We start from the raw sequence: 14,767 nt of genomic DNA, 5'->3' as shown, positions 1-14,767 counted from the left end.
ATACTAACTGGATCATTCAACTTGAGAAGTGACCCTGGGGTCTCCCATGGTGTCACTATTCCTATTTTCACATATATTTGATGGCTTAAAAATATGTGCTTTCTTTTTCTTTGGAAAGTTTGTTGTTGAGGTGTTGATGGTCATAAAACTCAAACAGCACAAAAAGGCATATGATCCCACCACAAACCTCCGGCACCCCTTTTCAGAGACAACTGTTTCCAGTTTAATGTGTGTTCTTTCTACACGTTTCTGTACGTCTACATGTGTTCATATGTATGCATATCCTTTATGTTTTACAAATAAGCACAAATTCCATGCACTTACAGAGACTGGTTTGTTTAATTCTGCATCTTGCACATTGTTCTCCATCAATACACCATCAACGCACCTCTGTGCGTTTGGCCTCAATTCTGTCATCTTTTTTGGGCACATTATGGCTTTTGCTTTCAGTGCTCTTTAAAAACCACTCATGGGCTGTCAGTGTTTTGGAGCTTTGTTCTGAGTGCCTTTTTTCTTTTTCTGATAATTTGAAAGATTTCTACCTGGTTTTAGTTCCGTGTCTTACCTTACCTTGCTTCCTCTGATGAGATGTTCCCTCTTGCAAGGGCTTTATTTTTCTCTCTGTTTCTTCTGTCAACTTTGCCAGATGACTTTTATATCTTTGCTATCTTACCTCTTTTTTTGAGGCCTCCATCTGTTCTTTGAGGTCTTAGTTCAGAGAAGCCATATTTTTACTAATACATCTGTCATTGTCATCTCCTTAGTGCCATGGTTTGAGGAATATATTTTTTACCTTTAGTTGGCCACGATTCCTCCCTCCTTCCCCACAGGAGTTGTGCCAAGGGCTCTTTCTATTTCTTCTCAGGCAATCACTCAGCTTTGGAAGGGGCTGTGCTTTGTGAGCCAGCTGACGCACAGTGTTGGAGGGGGAGGGGCTAGGGTTGAGGCATTTGACTCTATTATACTCCTGAATCCTACCTCTTGTTTCTGAGCACTTTCTCTAACGTTCTGCCTGGGGGCTGGGCAGTGTGTCTAGCAGTGAAGCCATAGCTATAGTTCCACACATGACAACCTAGCAATTGAACCCCCTTTCTAAGTAGTCTCAGGACTGGCTGAGTAGTTAAGAGTGCAAGGTCAGGAGTGAGATGACCCAGATTTAAATTTGGACTGCCCAACTTTCAATTTGTATGGCTTGGGGCAATTTACTTAGCCTCTTTGTATTTCAGTTTCTCCATCTGTAAAATGGGGAGAATAACCTCTGCCTCACAGGGTTGTTTTGAGAATTCAGTAAGCCTTCAATCTCTTTCTTTCTCTTTTTAAGGTTTTATTTATTCATGAGAGACACAGAGGCAGAAATAGGCAGAGGGAGAGGCAGGCTCCCTGTGGGGAACCTGATGCGGGACTCGATCCCAGGACCCCGGGATCATGACCTGAGCCAAAGGCAGACGCTCAACCACTGAGCCACCCAGGTACTCCCTTCAATATCTCTTAAATATCTCTTAAAGCACTTAAATATTATCTGGCAAACTTAACACTTAGGAAATATGTGCTACCATTAGCACCAGTCCTTTCTTCTCTTCCCAACAATGCTGAGAGACTGCTTTCTGCAAAGATAGTGCATCTGCACATTTTTTTGGCCTCCCCTGCCACCAGGTAGTGTGAAATGGGCCTGCAGTTGGGCTCCGGCTTTAAGGCAGCTTCTGTGTGACCTACATTCTCTGGCACCTCAACACCCCTGCTTCTCCCCTCCCTGGCCAGGTCTGATTTTCACTACACTTGGCAGCCCCTCTACAAATCCCGTTAGTGGTTCAGGCTCGGGACAATTTTCAACTTCTTCAAGGATGATTTTCCTTCCGCTCATTTTCTGTTTGTCTCCAGAGGAGAGCAGGGCAGAAGTAACTTTACTTCTAAAGCTATTTATAAAAGACGTTGATGATTTTTAAAAAGACATTTAAATCAGGAAGGTGGTTCTGTGTTCATCGCGTCCCTGCCCTACTTCATTCTGTCCTTTTTCATTCATACGTTGAACAAATGTGTAGTGAATGCCTGCTGCGAGCCAACACTGCTCTGGAGGCTGGGGAGACACCAGTAAATAGCACCCCGTCCAGCTCACAGAGTCTGGGAAACTGTCTTTTTGGGGAAACAAACGTCACTGGGCACAGCACTAAATGTAACAAGCTCTGTGAGACAGGACCACACACCATGCGTGCTATGCTGCTGGGCATGACCCCGGGGAAGGTGAGGGCTGTGTCGACCTTTCTGTCCTCTCAACTCCGGTGCAGCATTTGTGAATCCTGCCACTCTGCTTACCCCAGTGTGATGTACAAATATCATTCCGTATGTGTGCCCTGGTAAGAAAAGGGCTGGGACACACTGCCATGGATGAGAGCGTGTCTGGGAGACCTTCTAATGGAAGAGACCATTGAGCTGGAAAATTTCTCGGGTGGGCAGGGAAGTAAGATTATACTCTAGATTTTTCTTCCCATTAGGGACAAAACAACAAACCACATAGATATCTGGTGGTCTAGAAGACTCAGGACTGATATTAGTAAAAGTGAAGCCAGTAGCCGTGTAGTATTGGGGGTGAGTCTACCCCAACTTCCAGCAGATCCTCCTCTGACTACCTTTCAGGGCCAGAGCGATGTATTGGCAGTAAATAGATGCAGTCAATGCAGGAGAGAGTTGGCTTATGGAGCTTGCAGCAAGATGCTCCTGCAGGACATACAGGAACTGGAGAACTGGAATGAGCAGTGGTGATATGTGGATTTGCTGAATGTGAAAGGAGCCCGAGGAACGGGGATTATTGTAAATTGAGGTAGGAACAGCAGTTGCCTACCTCAGTATACAGACCTACATATCTTCACTGCTCCTGATAAGTGGTTGACCTGCAGTTGCCAAGTGATTATTGCCATGTAATCATATGCTCCCAGGCCTGGCTCTCCGGGGTCAGCAGTACAAGAGCATCTTCTCTCTGGGCGAGGACATAGGGACATTAGAAATGTGAATGTGTGCAACCTCCCTGGCACCCCTCTGAGGAAAGCCTTTGTCAAGGATTATCATATGCAAGTTGCAAAAACAAGAGGGGTTTCCCTCCATAGGGTGATTTAATCTGGGAGAGGCCTGGTCTCATTTATCCCCTATAACTTGTGGAAGGAGGTGCTATTAGGATCTCTTGTTCAAGTTAAGTAATGTGTCTGAGGGCACATATCTCATAAGTAAAAAGACCTGGATACAGAGCCCCTGCTCCATTGATGTTATGCGATATTTCTAGAATGATGGTAGCTCACCCAGTCCTGCCCTAACCATGTACCGCTTGTTTTGTGTCCCTAGACTCCGTTGACTTACTACATTCTATGTTTTTTTTTTTTTTTTCATTCTATGTTTTTGCCCTGTGATCACCTTGGAGATAAAGGGAAGTTTGAAAAGTCTTTAGACTAAAGACTTTCTAATGTTCTCAATTCTAAAATTGTAGTGTTTTGTGTCCTTCCTTGTGTGAACAACATATTTGAGAAAAAGAAGGCTGAGAAGGTATTTGGAGTAGCTTTTGTGTGCCTGGGAAGTTGGGGCAACCTACTGACTTGGGAGGTTTGGTTCATTCTGGCTTTGTTTGGGGGATCTGGGAAGTGACTATTTCCTCACTTCCTCTTGAGAATGTTTATCAATGCCTATGTGATAAAGCTCTCTGAACCTTTGGAGCTGGTGAACATGCTGAGGTGCTGGCAGGTTAGTGTGTGCTCAGAGGGCATGGAAAGCTCAGTGCCCCTTTCCACATGCCTTGCCTTGTGCATCTTTTCCATTTGGCTGTTTCTGGATTGTCTTCTTTATAAGAGGGTAATAGAAGGTAAAAAGAGCTTTCCTGAATCCTGTGAGCCATTCCAGAAAATTACCAATCTTGAGGAGGGTATGGTGGGAACCTCTGATTTCTACCCAGTTGGTGAGAAGTGTGGGAGGCCTGGACTTGCTATTGGCTTCTGAAATTGGAGAGGGGCAGTTCTGTGGGATTGAGCCCTTAATTTGTGGTGTCTGTGTTAACTCCAGATAGTTAGTGTCAGAAGTGGTGTGAGTAGAGGAAAACCATGTGAGCAATGTTAAGGGCAGCGTTGGTGGTATAGTGGTGAGCATAGCTGCCTTCCATGAGCCAGGCAAGGCTTTGGAGGGTTTTAAGCAAGGGGTGGTGGGACATTTTTAGGTTTGCATTTTTAAAATATTTCTTTGGCTGCTATGAGTGCGCTGTAGTGGAGTGAGATGGAGGCCAAGAGGCCACTGCAAGAGTCTAGGGAAAGGAGATGTTAGTTGGGTCTATGGTGCTGGCAGCGGAGATGAAAAGTGGATGGATTCAAGAGATAATAGTGTAAGATGTAAAATATACACAGCTCAACTTGATTGGATATGAATATTAAAAACATCTTCCTGAGTCTTGTCTTGAATCCTTTATTTCTTATCTGTTGGCGCTCATTCTAATCAAAGGGACATAACTTCCTCCTCATTCCTTCTGCTAACAATAACAAAGCCACATAGCCACCATTTGGGTGTTTGCAGTGAGTGCCGTTCCAAGTTCCACACATTGCTTCTTTGAGTCTTTACCACAGCCCTATGAGGTGGGCATTATTACCACCCTTATTTTCAAGCTGAAGGAGTGAAGAACACAGGGGGCAAATAACCTCTCCAGATTTGCACAAGGTCCCATGTGGTGAGTGTGGGAGCTGGGCTTGAAACCCATTTCTTCACATGTTTCAGCCCAGTCCCTTGGTACCTCTGAGTGCATTGCTTACCCATCTAAAGTTTGGTTTGGGTTGAGAGTTGCACTGAGGTAATATAAATTAATGCTAAGCTTTCCTTTAGAATTTCACCAAAAAGTTGGGCACCTGGGTTGGCTCAGTGGTTGGGCGTCTGCCTTTGGCCCAGGTCGTGATCTTGGGGCCCTGGGATAGAGTCCCACATCAGGCTCCCCATAGGGAGCCTGCTTCTCCCTCTGCCTATGTCTCCACCTCTCTCTCCGTGTCTCTCATGAATAAATAAATAAAACCTTTAAAAATAAAAAAAGAACCTGGCCAAAAAGCAATAGCATTATTTTCATTTATTTTGAGTGTTATTCTCCTGAGTTAAGACATGTTTGTGATTATAGGTCCCAAACTTTAAGAACCAACATCTAGGCAAAGCTGTACCTAGAAAGGGACTATTTGCAATAATTATTTGGGGGGAACCCACAGAAACTTAGTACTTGTAAGTACACGGTAGGGGGTAGTTAAAATGTAAAGTCAAAGCTTACCCTTTGATAATAAAATTAGAAAAAATAAGCTTGTCCCTAATGTGATCGGGCTTTTGAGGTACCTGGGTAGTGCAGTTGAGTTGTTAGAGTCCCCCAGTTCCCTATAAAGCCTGATCTGTTATATCTGTGAATGCGGTGGAGGTAAGGAAAGGGGAGGTGTTGCCTGTTGGGAGGAGAGGTCCCACTTGGTCTGTGCACCTGAACCCAGCTCTGTGATCTCCAAACAACCTTAGGATGGGTCGTTTGGTTCTTCTCTCCCCCAGCCAGATACCAGGAAGGCAGTAACCGGGGCTGGGTGTGCATTGTCTCGGTAGCTCTGTGTTACTAATATTCTAGCTTAATATAGTTGGCTTAGAATACAGAAAATGACTTGAGTGACTCTTCTCTCCGTTCTCCCCAGGATGATGCGTAACTACTGCCATTCTAAATGCCTAGGAAGGAAGTGAACTCACTGCGTACAGTGGATATGTTGGTGTATTAGAGTTTGATCCTGTCTTAAAACCTGGGCTCAGAAAGGCTGTGACCTGAATCAGCCTCCCAGAAATGCAGCAGCCCTGGGGGCTGACAGTATCCCACTTGGGAGGTGCTAGAAAGAGCCCTCCCTGCAACGCAACTGCCCGGGGAGGCTCAGCTGGGCAGCCACTGGCCATGCATCCTCCTGGGGTCCCTCTCTCTGTGGTACCTGAGCACCAATTTCAGCTTCACGCTTTCCTAGACTCTGCAGGCCTTCCCAGTGTCTCTAACATGTCCTTGACATTGCAGAACACTCTATCCAAGAACTTCACAGGCCCCCAGATTTGCAGTAGCCTCAAGTGCACACACTTCCCCTTGCAGAGTGTATAAGTGCAAGCAAAGCAGGACTGAGCTGGGGGAGCTGGACCTCAGCCGGACACCAACTTACCAGTGAGTGACGTGCTTACTCATTCAGGCCTCATGGTTTGCACACTTCAGAGTTTTGCTATAGCACAATCATAAGTTATTGCAGATTGTGGGCTTTCAGGGATGCCTGCAAATATTCAAAATGAGAATTAAAATCTGAGATGCGGGGATCCCTGGGTGGTGCAGCGGTTTAGCACCTGCCTTTGGCCCAGGGCGCGATCCTGGAGACCCGGGATCGAATCCCACGTCGGGCTCCCGGTGCATGGAGCCTGCTTCTCCCTCTGCCTGTGTCTCTGCCTCTCTCTTTCTGAGACTATCATAAATAAATAAATAAATAAATAAATAAATAAATAAATAAATAAATAAACAAACAAACAAACAAACAAACAAACAAAAATCTGAGATGCCCCAAGGTCAAGTGGATAGCTTCCTCCCCCTCCCCCCCGCCAAAAATGGATGCCTGTTGTTTGGAAATTATTCAGCTGCACGTCATTGCCTGGTTTTGGCCCCTCCACACCCCTCCTCACCACACCCTGCCCCTCAGAACACCATCCCACAAATCTCTACAGTCAGCTCTGTGTGTTTCTAAAAATTTTTTTTGAAGATTGTATTTATTTATTCATGAGAGACACAGAGAGGCAGAGACACAGGCAGAAGGAGAAACAGGCTCCAATGCAGGGAGCCTGATGCGTGACTTGACCCCGGGACTACAGAATCACACCCTGAGCCAAAGGCAGGCGCTAAACCGCTGAGCCACCCAGGGATCCCCGTTCTGTGTTTCTAAGCACCAGATGCCCCAAGGGTCCAGGTAGAGAAAGATACTGACCATTTCTGCACCATGTACCCTGCTGAAGGGCACTGTGGGGGCTTACTATAATTTTCTTTCACTTGCAGGACACATTTAGCATCACTACCAAGACAGCCTCTCTGGATATATTTCTGCCAGATGGAAGGAATATTCAAGTCGAAATTCTAACATCAGATACTGCTGAAAGAGTCCTAGAGGTAAACTTTGTTTAAACTCCAGCTCCAGAACCAAATTTAGGAATCATTCTGTTTGCAAGCAGGGACTAGGATAAGGTTACCTTCCAGAAGCTTCCTGCCTGTCATTTGACTCTGGATGACATATCTGTTGAGATGCTGGGATTTTCTGGGACACTGACGAAGGAATCTGAGACACAGCCAATCATCCAGAGTATCTTTAGTTTTCCTCTCCTTGTGGACATCAACTTCCCAGACATCTTTTTGTCCCTTCCTAAGGCTGCAGTCACCTGGGACTCAGCCAAGGATGTGCCGTGGAAATATGCCAAGTGCTTTATTAGGGGATGCCTCATAGTTGGGAGCAGGAAAGGGAGTGGAGTCCACATGAGTCTGAAACAGGCCTTACCCAGGTAGGCTGGTGACAGGTTCTGGGAGAAAGTGACAGAGGATTTCTCAAAGGCTGAGAGTTGTGTCCCCTCCCCCCCACCCCCGCAGAGAAAACACTGAAACCAACACCCCAGCAGGTCTAATTCTGGGTTCAGAGGGCCAGACCTGCATTCCAGTTGGTTTTGTGAAGAGTCTGAGGACAAGACCTAGAGACTGTCCTCCCCATCTTTAGATGGCGGCTGTTACCAGCTCGGTCTCCGGGGCCTTCCCTCCCTTCCCTGGGCATCAAGGGGGCACTGGCTTCTCATACCCACACACTGTTCCCAGGTCCTTTTCCTTTGGAGGGTTTTAGTTCTAATCCTCCAGAGAAGTATGTGAGGCTAGAATATAAAATTATAAACAGGTGGAAGTCAGAAAGTTTCTAGGGCCTTCCAAGGACAGAATGTTTTTGTGCTGGGGACATGGTACCTGACACATTCTGGGCAGGAAACAAGCCATCCTCCCTGTTGGGTTCCAGCTCTGGAGCTGAGACTATGGGGTGGGTGGGGACCTCCTCCCTGCTGAATGGCTCTTCTTTATAACCTGGAGATCTAAGCTGTCCCATGTCCTCCTGGCCTCCAAAGAGCAGCTTTGTCCCCAGGGTAGGAAATGTCCCTTCTCTAGGATCTTGGCTCAGTCCAAGAGTGATAATTTTGGACCTTCCTTCCTACAGAAGTCTCTGCACACAACCTTTCTTTGGCTTCTGGATTGCTGGCCTAGTTGAAAGGGATCAGCAGCCACCTCATCGCCAAGGCTGTCCATTGAGAGGTTACTCTAGGGTCCCCCCTCCTTCACCACCTCTGACTCCCTGAATCCAACTGACCTTGTGTCCCAAATCTCTCCCCTAATAATTTTGTCTTCCCATCTTCACATCCCCTAATTTGAGCCCTCATTTCTCAGCTAGATTTCTTTCTTTCTTTCTTTCTTTCTTTCTTTCTTTCTTTCTTTCTTATTTCTTTCTTTCTTTCTTTCTTTCTTTCCTTTCTTTCTTTCTTTCTTTCTTTCTTTCTTTCTTTCTTCTTCCTTCCTTCCTTCCTTCCTTCCTTCCTTCCTTCCTTCCTTCCTTCCTTTCTTTCTTTCTTTCTTTCTTTTCTTTCTTTTCTTTCTTTTCTTTCTTTTCTTCTTTCTTTCTTTCTTTCTTTTTTAAAAGATTTGTATTTATTTATTCATGAGAGAGGCAGACATAGGCAGAGGGAGAAGCAGGCTCCATGCAGGAGCCTGATGCGGGACTCAATCCTAGGACTCCGAGCTCATGACCTGAGCCGAAGGCAGACACTCAACCACTGAGCCACCCAGGTGCCCCTCAGCCAGATTTCTGTAACAGCCCCAAAACTAGTTCCTGCTTCCAGTCTTGCCCATCTTCTATACTGACATCCAGAATGACCTTTTTGAAAAGCATCAAAGACCTTTGACATTTAATGCCTAGGGGATTTATGCAAAAAGAAAAAAGAGAAAGCTCTCAACTACAGAGACACCGTTCCCTCAGTTGCCCTCCCAGGGCCTGTGCAGTGGGAGACAGACACTAGTGAAGGGGGAGGACAGTAATGGGAGGCAGACACCTGCAGGGCCAGGCACGCAACCCTGGGGGGCAGATGAGGGACATGAGGTAATTTGGGAAGGGTTGGGGCCGTGGAGACCTGGAAAGCCTGCCCTGCCGGATGTTTTTCACATACTGAGGTCGCTGGCCTGACTCGACGTACCTGCAGCTGAAGGCGGCTGCCCACGGGAGTTGGGGGCCTCCTCTCTGCAGGGCGAGGGCAAGAGCTGGGGTCAAATGGCAGCACTGCCTCGCTGTAGCCGTGTGAGTTTGGGTAAGTTGCCTGCCTTTCAAGTCAGTGCCTACGTAGTTATAGAAATAGCTCCCATCCCATCAGCAGTGCGGTTACGGTTATTTCTCAGTACGGACGTTGTTATTGATATGGAGGGAATGCCCAGTCAGCACTCCGAAAGCCAGCTATTTGGCCCCGTTCTCCTTGTAACCTATAGCATAAGGTTAGCGAGGTGCATTTGCGATCCGAAACATGTCCTTTCCCTCTCCCAATCACACCGACTTGGGAGAAATCCAAACCCCGGACCCTGACATCATTAACTTCAGGCAGGTTTACCTGGAGGTTCTGCCCTCGAAGCGGTGGAGTTTGTGTAAAAAGCAAAGTGAGCAGGTGGCCAGGCAGACAGGTGCATTCTCTTCCAGGGCCTGGGAGCTTCTCCAGCATAAACATGTAATTTAAATTTTGTAATTGAAAATCATTGTTTAGGCCTCCTCAAGCCTTCTTCCCCTCACTCTCCACCTGACCACCATCCTGCTGCGCTCCTTAAAGAACCAGCAACAAGCTGAAATCTCATTTTGGATTTTTATGTGTTTGCACTAATGTGGTTTTATTGGTGGCGTTTTTGTGTTTTGAAGTATCCTTAACATTTGCTAAGAAGAAAATATTATTGTGTCTCCTTTTGTCAATGCTTACTCCTTTCAAGAGAAGATGTGTGTGCTTATGTCTTTATAAATTATAAAAGGCTTCTCCATCCTTCCCCCCTGCTCCTTTATCAGCCCTGGCACGTAAGCTTGCTATTTTCGCTGAACAAGTCAGAGAAGAGAGAAATTGAATCTGAATGGATATGGATCACACTCTAGGAGAAGACGTCTTTGCAGTCTGTTACCTTCCAGCACACACTCACCCTGCGCACACAGGAGCGCTGTGTTTGGGCTTGGGGTCTATGCTTGGGCACGTGGCTGGGTGAGGTAGAATGGGACAAGCCTTGACTGAACACGTGAAAAGTTCCCAGGCTCTTCTTTATTTTCAAAGCTAGGCAAGAGCACCCACTCATATCATCCACCTAGTAAGCCCGTCTCATGAGGCAGTTTACAGACCTCTGACAAGAAAAGTACCTCTTCGAGCCTCATGTTTGTACAACTGCCACCTTGAGAACTCATATTTGTACAACTGCCAAACATGTTAAATGCATCAGCTCACGCACATGGCTGCAAAGGTGAATCGAGTGTCACGGAGGTGGTCTAGTGAATTCAGAGTGTGCAAGCAAAGAAATCACTCTGGAGCCCTGTCTTCAAGAGGGAAGGTCTGGGTGGGTAAAGGCAGGGAGAACCTGTGGTAGCATGGATGTTCCTGCTAAGGGAAGGTGAGTGAGCATAAGACATAAGGTTTTAGCCTTGAGACCTGCTGGCAAAAATGAAGCCACTGGTGTTGAAATGAAAGCTGTTGGACATAAAGGCCAGGGAGGAACATGAAATGAGAGTGGCCTGTGCCTGGGACCTGAGGTGTCACCGAGCGATATAAACGCCATATAAATTAGACTAGGAGACCATCACAGGAGACCCCAGACAGAAGCAGGCTGGGGGGTCAAAGCCAGACAATAGCTTGTACACTTTTATATGCCAGCAAGGAGTGGGGAACATCCCTCCTCCCAATGTCTGATAATCCAGCCCATGGGCAGGCAGATTGGTACGGGGGCCCCAGTGACAGATACCACAGAAGGACAGACTTGCATGGAGACTGGCTGCTGCCCTCCAGTGGACTGTGAAGACCAAATTCTCTGGGAGACACATGTGTGTCTGAGATGGGACAACCAGCCTCAGCAGACGCCAGTTCATGTCCGTTGTGTTAGGGCTGATTTTTGCTTTCTTCACTCTAATTTTCTTAATTTTTAAATTTTCTAAAACTAGGATTATCATTTCTAGATTCAGAAGAGATTACTTTTAATGCCCGCTGCCCATTAAAGTACTTTTTATCGATGTTTACAGGCAATTTCTAATTCTCCACATCACTGTTAGCAAGGCCGACACCCCTAATTTTTCTTGTCTTTGGTTAAAGGTGGTGTCACACAAAATTGGACTGTGTCAGGAGCTCTTGGGCTACTTTGGCCTGTTTCTCATTCAGTGTTGCAAAGAGGGCAAGTTCTCTGGTAAGGAGAAAAGGGGGAGGCAGAGCAGCCAGGAGAAGGGGTGGGCTGCTGTGGGCTGGTGCTCAGATCCATGGGATGCAGGAGATACAGCTGAGTGGGGGTGCCGTTCTCAGCCTGTGGATCGAAAGCTGGGAGAGGGAGGGGGCACCTGGGTGGCTCAATGGTTGAGCGTCTGCCTTTGGCTCAGGTTGTGGCTCTGGGGTCCTGGGATCGATTCTCCTATCAGACTCCCTGCTTCTCCCTCTGCCTATGTCTCTGCCTCTCTCTGTGTGTCTCTCATGAATAAATAAATAAAATCTTAAGCAAAAAAGTTGGGGGAGGGGAAGTTGGGGATGAGCAACTCCAGAGAGGTAGAATGGACAGTAGCAAGATGTCAGATCCTTTCAGCAACTGCACTTTGTCTTGTACCTGCACCAGCCCTGGGCCTAATGTCCGCCTCACTTTTACCCTGGCGCCCTGGCCGCAGACCACCAGCCATCCCACAACCCCCTCAAAAATGGAGTGCTGGACCCCAGGTGTCAGGACATCCCATCACACCATCACTCCTCCTTGTTAAGGAATGTTGGTGAGAAAATGTGGATGCTCTAAGTTCTCAGATTTTTAAAGAACATGTAATGAGTTAGTGAAAGATGATAGATGATTCACATAGTTTTTGCTTTTCTCTATAGACATTCTTCTAAGACATTGTAAGTTATTTACTTGTAAAGTGGTATCAATTATCTGAAGGCAGCCTATGTATGTTCTCCAGAAGCTGCAGTGGTTTTGAGTTGGAAGTTAAGGGTTTGTATGATGGCTTGGACACTGAGATCTGAGGTACACTGAGCTGTCTGGAGGTACACTGAGCTGTCAGGTTCACGGTGTAAAACACCTCCTACTAAAGGCATTGATATTTTATGAGGATCAAATGCTATTTAATTTTTTTTTAAGATTTCTTTCATTCATTCATTCATTCATTCATTCATTCATTCATTCATTCATAGAGACACACACAGAGAGAGAAAGGCAGAGGGAGAAGCAGGCTCCATGCAGGGAGCCCGACGCGGAACTCGATCCCCGGTCTCCAGGATCACACCCCAGGGCTGCAGGCGGCGCCAAACCGCTGCACCACCGGGGCTGCCCGCTATTTATCTTTTTTTTTTTTTTTTAATTTTTCGCTATTTATCTTTTGAAGGAATTTCAGAAAGTTAAAAATTGTGTACAAGTGCAGGAGAATATTATCGTTGTGATTTTAGCATTTCCAGTGGTAATGCTTTCTCACTTCAAAGCCTCTGTATGTAAACTATTTGTGCCTTTTCAACCAGTAAGACTCCCTTCTCCTTTCTCTAGTCATGAAAAAATTGGTGGACTTTGAACTGCCTTATGTGAGTCTTCAAAGTGCTAAAGTGGAAGACTGCAAAGTGGGACTCAGGAAGTGGTAAGCATTTACGGTGATGGTAGGTATTTGAGGATGTTTTAGATTCCTGTTGAGAATTTGTTGGTCTTACCCTGTCAGCTCACAACCTAACAGCTAGAGGGAGAGAAGAAGAACTTGGGGATGGTTGTGAGGAGGGCAGTAAAGAAGAGAAAGTGGAGAATGAACCAGAATATTTGTCATAAATAATAGGATGTTGAGGATGACTTTCACTTGTCTCCAGTAAGTACTTGAGGGATATTGTTATGAAGATGGTGGCCCATTGAGGTGGGGATGGAAGCAGGAATGAGAAACTGCAGGTTATGGGCTTGCTTTGGAATGAATTATTGACAGTATTAATTGAAGGGATTTGTTGATGATTACAAGCACGTGAGATTCATCTGTTGAGCTGTAGTATTCCCTAAAGCAAAGAGTGGACTCAGCCAACTTGCAGTGAATTTGAGTAGAATACTCTTAAGTATTCAGCTTGCATCCTAAAGGATTCCAACAATAAATGCATATAAATCAGGGCCAGCCACACTCCCAGGCTGATTGAACACCTTGCAGAAAAATACCACCCTTTTTCTCAGAAACAAGAAGCCTTATGGCAAGGATACAAACAGAGAATAACAAGAAGCACCCCACATATATCCTATAATCTGTACTTCCCAGTGTTTATTACCATGGCTGTATTGTATTGCTTCTTGGGTTCACCCTCTCCCAGCCCAGCTCTTCTGTAATCTGAGCACAAAAGTTTTAAAGAAAGGCATTTTGTAATCTAGGAATAGTAGCTATCTTGACCTTGTGATGGTGTGCTTAGCACTCCAGTCCGTAGTTGTGAATTTTGGAAGGATATCCTAGGCAAGGCTAAAAGTTCATACACTGCTATTCAGATGTATTCTGAGAAGCTGTCAAAATCTGTGGCATGGAACCCTGAGAAGGGGAAAAGGGAAAACCCTTCAATGTTCCATTTAAGTGTTTCTGGAAGTTGCTTAGTATAATAAGTGGCTGAGCATCATTGTTCCTAGGTTTGGAGTATGTGAATCTAAATCCCAGCCCTCTCAAAATTTAGCTAAATAATCTTAGCCAAGTTACTCAAGCTCACTAAGGCTCAGCTTCTTTATCTGTAAAATGGGAATAATAGTAAGAGTCTACCTCATACAATTAGTATGAGGGTTAAATAAAGTACTTCCATATGCTCAATAAATTTTGGTCTTGTTTGTTACTGTTATATTAAGAATAATATTAATAATAGTAATAACAATAACAACAGAAATCCCTGGAGCTTAGATAGCTTGCAAGGCTCATGGGCTTTCCAGAGAACTTGACATTAAGACATGAGGATTTTGTTCCTCACCTTGAAGCCTTAACTGGAAACTGGGCTTTGCCTGCGTCTTCATTAAATAGGTATATTCTAGAGCATCAGTGCAAGAGAAAATGTCATTCATATGTCAGCATCCTGGATGCAGGCAGATTGCTTTTACTTATGGGAACTGGGAAGAAAGGAGGTCCCACTCCAGCTGTTAAGCTGAGGGTCAAGTCATGTGGGGTGGAGAGCCTGGAAGAGGACCCTGAGGGTACATGGTCTCATGGTCTTCTTACCTGGAAAAGTCTAACCGAATGAGAGCAGGGAGGCTAGCCTGGCTGCCATGAGCTATGGCATTCCCAGCAGGTGAAGCATCACAATGAAGCCGATAGGGCCAGAGTTTTGAGGATTTTTCTCTGTCCAAGAATTCTCTGGCCCATCTCTCCAATTTGATATGGTTCCTTCCAGACTGGAGGGAACCCTCTCAGAGCCCAGTGTGGGATGGGTCTCGGGGCTCTCTACCTTTGACACAAGTTGCTATTCTGTGCCACAGAGAATAGGGAGCATGTGCTGCATGGCCAATTAGCTTAATAGAATATAA

At 45.8% G+C, this 14,767-nt stretch overlaps 1 protein-coding gene across 8 annotated transcripts in view; it reads left to right on the top strand.

The window, feature by feature from the left end:
* SNX31 (sorting nexin 31) overlaps positions 1-14,767 on the top strand; it is a 72,618-nt gene that overhangs the window by 20,976 nt on the left and 36,875 nt on the right. For all 8 annotated transcript variants that reach the window (XM_038555211.1, XM_038555210.1, XM_038555209.1 and 5 more), the window contains exons 5-7: positions 7,043-7,153; positions 11,380-11,470; positions 12,797-12,884. In XM_038555211.1, the coding sequence (XP_038411139.1) occupies positions 7,043-7,153; positions 11,380-11,470; positions 12,797-12,884 (290 nt within the window). The remainder of the gene's footprint in view (positions 1-7,042; positions 7,154-11,379; positions 11,471-12,796; positions 12,885-14,767) is intronic.

The sequence above is a fragment of the Canis lupus genome, chromosome 13, assembly GCF_011100685.1.
Source record: "Canis lupus familiaris isolate Mischka breed German Shepherd chromosome 13, alternate assembly UU_Cfam_GSD_1.0, whole genome shotgun sequence".
NCBI lineage: Eukaryota > Metazoa > Chordata > Mammalia > Carnivora > Canidae > Canis > Canis lupus.
The sequence above is the reverse complement of the archived record's forward strand: the minus strand, read 5'-3'. Positions and strand labels throughout refer to the sequence as shown.